A 9,145-nucleotide genomic window follows, 5' to 3' on the forward strand; every position below is an offset into this window, starting at 1 on the left:
GTGTTTTGTTCATGGCTTCAGTGGATCGATGCGGGGAAAAAGGGATAACTAAAGTCTGATTATTTTAGTTAATTAAACACATTGGGGGAAATTAAAAGATGTTTAACAGTCGGTTTCAAAGGTCAGTGTAAGTTGTCTTGACATATTGGTCATGATGTAGTTGTATCACCTGAAGTGATGATGAGGTGACTGATTCCCACAGTCTCACAACCATCCAGCACGCTGGTAAGGAGGCCAGTCAGCATCATCGTTTACAGTAAACCACTTATCTGGAAGGCTTTGGGAATCACACACAACATAGACACAAGACAAGGCTCTGCACTGAGGGGGCGTCGGAAACGTTTGTCCAAAAAAAGATTAAAAAATTTTAAATTCCCTCATAAATCCAGTTACAGTTGCTCAGCACATGTATCTCGGTTACAGCTTCTTCACAGCAACACCAACATAAATCTTTGTATTTTCATTCAAGCCCTCTGCTCGGAAACCCTGGACATTGATCGAGGATCTCAGAGTTGATGAATTGCGCTGGATTTGTCACATCAACCAACAAGGCTGTGTTCCAGTAAAGAAGTGGAACAAGAGGCTGTTCACACAGAGTAAAGCCTGAGGGGAAAGATAGTCCTGTTTCACCACCTGTTACCTTATCATCGCAGCTTAAACACACACAGGCTGATGCAAAAGCTGTGTGGTTGTAGTGTTTGATGTGGTGCTGGGACACGCCGGCCGTCTCTTTCAGTCTGCCTTTCGTTACCCTGGGTGGACGAACAAGGGGCAGCCTGCTGCTGCAGTGCAGGCTTGGATAGTGTTGACAGGAAAAGAAACGCAGCTGTCAGCTGAAGAATTTATTACACTGAATTTGTTTGTGCTGGCGGTGACGAGAAATTGCATTATTCTGTTTTTGTTAAGACGGGAAGAGAGCGGGACAGAGATATCACCATGAAATGAAACAGAGAGTTTTTCACAGGGCAAAAATGTGGATTACCCTTCTTGAACTCCTGAAGGCTTCTCCCTCCCTCTCCGCCTCCCTCCCTCCCTCCCTCCCCCTCCTCTTCCTCCCTCCCCTCCTTATCCTCCTCCTCCTCCTCCTCCTTCAGACAACAGCTCAAGGCCAAGACTCCGTCTGAGGCCATTTGCATAGAGTGCTAAAAAGGGAGCTGACGGAGCAGGGCAGGTGATACCGGCCAACGGACACCGAGGAAGGAGGTGCTCCGAGCTGACACTGACAGAGCACACTATAACTCAGCTGCTGAGCACACACACACACACACACACACACACACACACACACACACACACACACACACACACACACACCCTCCACACAAACAACACCGCAACCCCAGTAGAGCATTAGAGCTCAGAGGAGGATCTCAACATGAGAGGACGCACAGTTAAAAACCATCTAACTCTCCTGCCGGGACCTCAGAAGTGACTCGACTTGTGAGAAAGATGCAAGTGCAAAGGGAGTGAGAGGAGTCCGACCCCCCCCGAAACATCCACTGAGGGCTCACTTGACGTCTTCATCTTCTGACTGGTAAAGTGAACCTTTGCTCCACATGTTGTTGCCTTGAGGATTTGTGCCTCCTATTGCCAGCTTGCGGTTTGCTATTGTCCAACGTGCACCTTCAGTTGAGGAAAGAAAAGAATCGAGGTGCAGTCTGTCAGTTGAGACACTCCTTCTGAGGAGGAAAACCCCACATTTAATCATCTGTAAACGAGGCTGATTTGTCTCATGCTCGTGTGCACATAAGTGTAAACGTGAGAGCACAGGTGGGTCACCTGCACCGTGACCCCCCCCCCCCCCCCCCCCCCCCCACACACACACACACACATTTTGGGTTTGTTGGGTTAAGTTTATCTCTTGTGTTTACTCGAGCTGCTGCTCCGGCACCACTCAAAGGTGTGCAGCACTCCACTCATTTCAGACATCAGGCAGCTCGAGTTTCATTTGCTTTTCAGGCTGAGAACCGGTAATGCAGCATTGTGGGTGACAGTTGAGCAGAGCACACACAGCTGAAGCCCGACACAAAAGGGGCCGGGAAAAACCGGGATTGAAAGGGAAGCATGTCATGTGGAAAATGTATTTTCACGAACCGACAAGGACAAGAAGAGTGGGTCAGTGGGACAGGTGGCTTTCTCACGTGTCGTTGATAACGACGAGGAATGATAAAGTGGGAAACAAAGTTCACAAATAGACCCTGATAATGCTTGAAGTTATTCTTACTCAGAGTTAATATTTGACTGTTCTCTATATCTTATGATCCCGCTGTTGGACCTTTTCTCTACATGATCTCTGGACTTTTTAAGTTGTAAACAAGGTTTGAAATGTAAAGCCTTCACCTTACACCCTTTATTTACTACTGATGAACTCTCCAACAAAAACCCATGTTGAGAACATTTCCAGGTCTGAATTAAACTCGTGTAATGTGAGCAAACACAGCAGAGAAAAATCTGGGAGTGTTGATAAGTGCGTGGGTGCTTTAATAGCTCATAAATTCTTTTGTAATGATTAAAACACCTAAGATTCTAGTCCACAAGGACCCACTACAAATAGGAAGTAAACAGAAGGAATGTCTCTCCTATGCAAGTTTTTCCAACTCAGCGATCCATTTTCAAAGATGGTTTTCCCCATTTCTGTTGAGTTATTTGCAGTATTTTGTTGCTCAGACGCAGAGTGGAAGAAGGTGCATTCCTCCTGATCACCCAGCAAATTCAAAACTGTAAATGTTTAACTAAACTCAAACCCTGAGAAGCTACTTTTGTCACAAATTGAGACACAGTCAATCATCTCTAAGCTTTTAGGATCTCAGAGCTGGACGTTCTTCTTCCACCATGTTTTTGATCCATCGTCTAGTTATGTAGTGATATAGTGATCTGTGTGTGTGTGTGTGCGTGTGTGTGTGTGTCTGTGTGTGTGTGTGTGTGTACACAACCATTTCTAATCACAGCCATCCAAAGTGTACACAAAGAAGTTGGGTTTCTTCCAAGTCATCCCTACTTTTTTTTTTTTTTTTTTTTAGTGCCAGTTCGAATTTGATTTGTCTCAATCGTTTCTCTTCGTGTTTGCTTTATGCTTCTTTGTGGCCGTCCGGTGTTGCTTTGTGGTTGTTTCCGGGATCTGATGGTGATTTTGTTTGTGTGCCTCTTCTTTTTTATGTTGTGTTTCTTAAGGGTCATTGTGTTTGTATTGCAGTATCTCCGTATCTTTTATGAGTTGTGTCATGTTGTGTTTCCCCGGGGTCATTTTGCGTCTGTTTGAACTTGCCTTGGGTTTTTGGGAGAATTCCTCATGCATGGCTCGATTAGTTTTGTGTGTGTATGTGTGTGTGTGGGTGTGTGTGTGTTACACAAATTTGTGTGTCGTTTTCTGTGTTTCTGGTTACTTTTTGTAGCATGATATTGTGTGTCTGTATCCATTGTGGACCTATGGTCGTTTGTGTAAACATTATCAGAAGTTTTAGGGGCTTTTTGTTGTCATAATGTGTTTAATTGTAATTATTCTGTGTCTGCCATTGCTTTTTATTTCATGTATCTGTATTTTTGCGATCTGAAATACTTTTTTGTGTGTGTTAGTTTGCGATGAAGTCACACCTAGTTGTGGTCATTTCAAGCATCTGTCAAAACTTCCTGTTTACCTGTCATTGTTTTGTGTAATTCACATCTATTTGTTTTGGATTTGTGCCTCTGTGAGGTTGTTTTTGTCATTTTAAAGCCCTTTAAGCCTTATGCCCTTCTAGCAGGTCAGAGAAGGCCAGCCAGTGATCTTTCCATGACAGTATATTAACATATAATCTTACTTTCTGGTGTAATTCTATCAATCAAACAGGTATTTCATTAATCTAACTTTTCATTAGTATATGTTTGAGGTGACTGAAGTGAATAAAACAATAAATGAAAATATTAGTATCTGTGTTTTCACTACTTCGTGAAAAATCCCTACAATGAGAGTCTTGTGTAACATGTGCTACACGCCACAAGTTATATCACTTAAGGAAGCATGAATGTTGTTTCCACTGAAAAGCAAAGGTAAAACAAAGAAAAAAAAACAGCTATAAGAGGGACGGTCATCAGTAGTACTACGGCCTCGGGTTGTACTTTTGGCTTTTGACAATATGACACTGTTGTTTTCAGCTGCTTATGTGGTTGCTCTTTACTTTACAGTCATGCAGCATTAACATAACCTGCCCTGGGGTTTTACAAGGAAAGAAAATTCTTCCTTTAAGACATTGGGTTGGGTCTCAATTACCTGTAACTGATAGGTTTTATGATTCACCTTGATGCGGTGGAAGGAACCTTGTTCGATTGCCGGCAACAGTAACGCCGTGTCAGAAAGGTATAATTATATTTCTCTGACGAGATGAGAAACTGCCACCTCCTGCATTTCATGGTTGATTAGTTTCACAGACATTAATGAATGGCTGATAACCGTGCGTCATTCTAAGTTAAATCTTATCTAAAGCCAAGCCCAGGTTTGTTTATTCATAGCTCACCACATGGGGTGAGAGATGTCCAGTAAAGTACCTCACCTAGAAACAACATTCCTATTTCAGGTAAACTGAGTCACAATGAGTGTCCAAGGAGGGCCTGACACTGATAAGAGTGTTGTAATTATACAGACAAATCTGTCTTCATCCTTCTGCAGCATGTCAGACTTCAGCACAGACGAGGAGACAGAAGTGGAGGTGCAGGAATGTCAAGGGTAGATGGAGCGATTAGGCGGAGAACAAGCAGAGACTTTGTGTCGATGGGAGAAATGGGGCAACGCCGGCCCTGAGGGCAAAGAGGGGAGAGCACCTGTGCTTCGACATCCTTCATCCTGCACACAAACACACACATTCTCCTTGACGTTTGAGGCTCTCAGCGCTCAGCGCCAGAAGGCAGGTTGTTTCCATTTATTAGTCTTATCAACCAAATAGAGAACAAAAAGTGCAACAAAGAAGAGATCAGACACAGAAAAGAGCAGCAAATTGCCTGTCAAGCCTGAATTTGAGCATTAAGCATGAAGAAACCTGCTTCAGGCTCTCTACAAGTGTCCCAAAACCTGATCTATTAGTTTCATGAAGGGCCGACCATGTGAACAAAAAGTCGCATCACCGAAGGAACCTGTATTTATCCTGAGTGCACAGAAACTACTTGTGACCTATCCACAATGAGCTGGTCACTGCAACAATAGTTCCGTCTTCAAGGTGCTGATATCATCTGGAAACGGGCTCTGGCATAATTGAAATACAATCTTATATTAAAAACAGAACCATAGATCCTCTTGAGCGCAGTGGATTTGAAATTTACTATGACATGTATTTTTACAATAACTTATATTCATGTATTGTGATACGGTTACAGGCGGTGTTGTTAAATTATGTTTTGAGAGCTAACAATCTTACAAAAAAAACACAACAAAATGTTATTTATGTGCAGCTGGAAACTGTACTACTGAATAAAATTGTACTTTACAGCCCAAAAATGGAAAAAGTTCTCATTGGAGGTCTGTAAAAATGTTTTCACGATCCTGCTGTTATGGTCTGTGTATGATACTTGTCACTTGCAACAAACATGCTATATGAGAAAACAGGTGTTTGTTTGTTTTTTAAATTGATATTCATTTATAAAAATCACTTTCAATCCTGGTCTAAACTAAATAGTATTAATTCTCTTTCAAAAATGAATAATTTCAATTTATTTCTGTGTAAATCGTGACAAAAAGAGCTTGTTTCTGTAGATACAACACTCTACATTTTAATTATTTAATGAACTGTTGTCATAGGGAATTGTATCAAAAAAGAAGTGCAAACATAAAATTTTATTTTTGATAAATTCACCCTCATCGACGTGTGAAATGTTACCACTCAAACAAAGTAGAAGTCTCTGCTGTATTTCATCCTGGACCTGGAAAAGAAAGTATGTTTTTAGGCATTGTATCTGCTATTATTTCATTACAGTGATTTAAACTTTGCCCTGGGGTGCCATCATAAAGTAACACTTATTCTCAAATGTTACTCATTAAACTAGATCCTTCCCGGTGACTTAGGTCCACTTGGCCTCTCATCTGGACCTTTGCTGCCTTCAAAACCTCTTCTCATGTCATCTGACCAAGCTGTTGTGCATTGTTGAGCTATCACTGCTGATAGAAAGGTGTAAACATTTACTAGCAGTAGTAAAAACTTTATAAATTGTTCATAAGACAGGTTTGGCGCAGACCTCTCCAAAGTAAGCATGTGCATTGTTGCTGCTTTATCTATGGATAAACAGAACTTCTATTCATATTATTTGAACTGATTACTGAGATTAGAAATAGAGCGAGCACTCAAATGAATCAATAGAACCTGGAAAGTACAGAAAAGCAAAGTTTAAGCTCTGATTGACTCACATTGTCAAGTTCAACTCAGTTTCCTTCCTGGTTTGTTGAGTTAGGTATTGATCCTGCATGACAGCAGTGTAACTTTCTCATGTTTTTTTTTTTGTTTGTTTGTTTTTACAATGAAGGTGTTTGTTTATTTTCTGAGTCTTCAGAGTTTACGTAATCCCCCCCCCCCCCCCCCCCCGAGAATACTGAGATCATACTGTACCCGCAGCCCTGTAGTGTGTGCTGTCCTTTCATTCTTGGCTTGTCATGCGAGTGACTCATTTGTTTGGTAGTTGTGTTTGATTTGCTAAACCCCCCAACAACGTGTGTCACTTGGACTGATGGAATTACTCAGTCCATTATTCAGCGTGTCTCTATAAAGCAAAGTTAGGACTTGAGTTGACCACATAGTATCTGTCAAATTAGAGGCATAAAAGCTAATTCCTTATTTTTTTTTTTCATCTTTTTCTTTTAGATCATCTGAGAAAAACCCAGAAGAGTAAACATTTGAAACGACCATAAGGAGAGGGAAGGTGCACATTTCCAAAGATGGAACCGACCTCGCAGGTCTGGTACGCTCCATTTGGGACCCCGGACGGCCACGCAGACCTGCAGAAGAAGGTGTCGGTGGCGGGACAGCCGGAGTGCTCCATCTGCTACAACACCTACGACAATGTCTTCAAAGCACCCAAGGTGCTGGAGTGCACCCACACCTTCTGCCTTGAGTGCCTGTCCCGCCTCATGGCGGTCTCGGGGGTCAACCCTGACCTCACCGGGGACAGCACCTGCCTCCTCTGCCCGTTCTGCAGGCACCCCACCACGCTGCCCGAGGAGGGGCCGCCGGCCCTGGCCACCAGCCACGAGGTCCTCTGCAAGCTCCCCAGCCACCAGCAGCATGTGGAGCCGGTGTGGCTGGAGGGGGAGAAGCTGTGCTACAAGAGCTCCCGGCAGGATGCCGTCTCGGGGGCCCCCGACAGCCCCATGGCCTTCTGCATCTGCATTGACATTGGTGCCAGCAAGACGGCGGAGCCCCCCGCCCAGACGAGGTCCCGGACCTTTGGCCTGGTGAGCAGACTGTCCGACTGGAAGAGGATGATGCTCTTCTTCGTGCTCATGGTGCTGCTCATTGTGGTGGTGCTGTGGCCCCTGCAGTGCGTCTTCAGCACCGGGAACATGCACTGTATGAGAGAACCCCCCAATCCCGGCCCCATCACCCCCACCACCACCACCGACAACCCTTTAACCAGGATGTCCATTCCGAAGGACTAAACTCGCTACCCCAGCTGGACCTCACTGTAAATCTACAAATCTGACATTGTACGTTTCCGTCATGAAGTTTCAGTCGGATTGTTTTCAGCTTTTAGCACAAGCACGAATGTTAAAGCTGCTCCATGTGGCAGCTTCCGATACAAACATACACTGGAAGACGATGTAAGGATTTGAAGTCTAAATTATCACTGGAATCGCTTGTAATGAAGTGATTTAGCTTATTATTCACACTGAACTGAATCATGATCACTTTCAAATTGTAGATGTAGCCACTTTAGTCAATCTTTTAGTCTATGAACCCAGGACTGATCCACATGTACATGAACAGTCCGGGTCCAATCAGCAGCGAGGGATTGGGGGTTGGGGGGCTGATCAGGACCTGATCAGGACCTGATCACCCAGATGAGGTGTGAGTATCTCCCTTCTGATTGTTTGATTTGACAATACTCTCCCTTACTTGGTGATTAGAGCCACTTCCCCAGCAGAGTGCACAAAATGTGAATCTCAGTGAAGCTTGTGACACGATTGACTCTAAACTCGTCTCTGAAAACATGAAGTTGTAATTATTTCACTGATCTTAGATGCCTTCTTCTCAAGCAATGAAGAAAACCACTTCAGGAGCAACTACATGTCTTAATAACACAGAAACATTCATGAATGCCAACTATTTTTGCACTTTAACACACACCTGTATGTTGGAAATTCGCGGTCAGTGTATTTTGATGAACTGGGACTCGACTGGCTTTGGTCGTCGTCCATCGAAACGAAGTGATATGCCACCTGAACTTTACGTTGCAAATATCAGACAGGCTGCGAAGGTCCCTCATCTCAAAGAATGAATGTAATCAGTCTGTGCCAAGCGAGAACTCTATAATGTTTGTATTTGATTGTGTGTTTTGATATGACTTTGTTTACTGAGCTGTAATAAAGAGAAAAGTTAACAATTTTTTCTGGGTGGGAACGTTTGTCCCTGACAGCCTCGTTATCAGGTTAGTAATAATTTCAGGGAAGCTCATCATCTTTCTCTCATTTGTCAGTTTTTTACGGCAGCGTTTTAATCTGTCTGAGCAGCAGACGCTGTAAACTCCCTCCACACACCGAGCTCCCGACGTTCCGCAATGCAAATTAAAACATAGGAGTCTTCGTCGGGGTTGAGCTACAAAACAAACTCTGCGCCGTCTGTGCCTCATTTCCTCCCAATGTGGACCTTAAACCAGTGACGGCACAAGGAAGTTTCCCTTCATTTGTTCCGGGATCAGATAGAGGCGGTGGGGTTTTGTGAAATCATGCGTGGCGTCCTTGATGACAGAGCAACACATTAAATTGTAAGGATCATTTAGGGGCCACCACAAAAAGATAAATTCCTGAAGCTGGTAAGAATGGTTAAATAAATAATCCAGATAAAAGATAAGTTCAAACCTGGTTTCAAAGGAACAAAGGAAACAATAACAATCATTGTTAAAATGATCTGCTTCCTGTTTCAGTTTGTAAAATGTACAAAATAAAGAAAGAATCATTTATTGATCCCTTGAG

The 9,145-nt window shown here is 43.3% G+C and overlaps 1 protein-coding gene across 1 annotated transcript; it reads left to right on the forward strand.

Annotated features, from left to right (window-relative positions):
• Positions 1-1,128: 1,128 nt before the first annotated feature.
• rnf223 (ring finger protein 223) lies at positions 1,129-9,145 on the forward strand. The gene is made up of 2 exons (XM_080470108.1): positions 1,129-1,534; positions 6,819-9,145. Exon 2 carries the CDS (start codon positions 6,893-6,895, stop codon positions 7,610-7,612), a length of 720 nt encoding a protein of 239 aa, XP_080326234.1. The 5' UTR covers positions 1,129-1,534; positions 6,819-6,892; the 3' UTR covers positions 7,613-9,145.

This window comes from Lipophrys pholis, assembly GCF_963383615.2.
Source record: "Lipophrys pholis genome assembly, chromosome: 8".
In the NCBI taxonomy this organism is placed as follows: Eukaryota; Metazoa; Chordata; class Actinopteri; order Blenniiformes; family Blenniidae; genus Lipophrys; species Lipophrys pholis.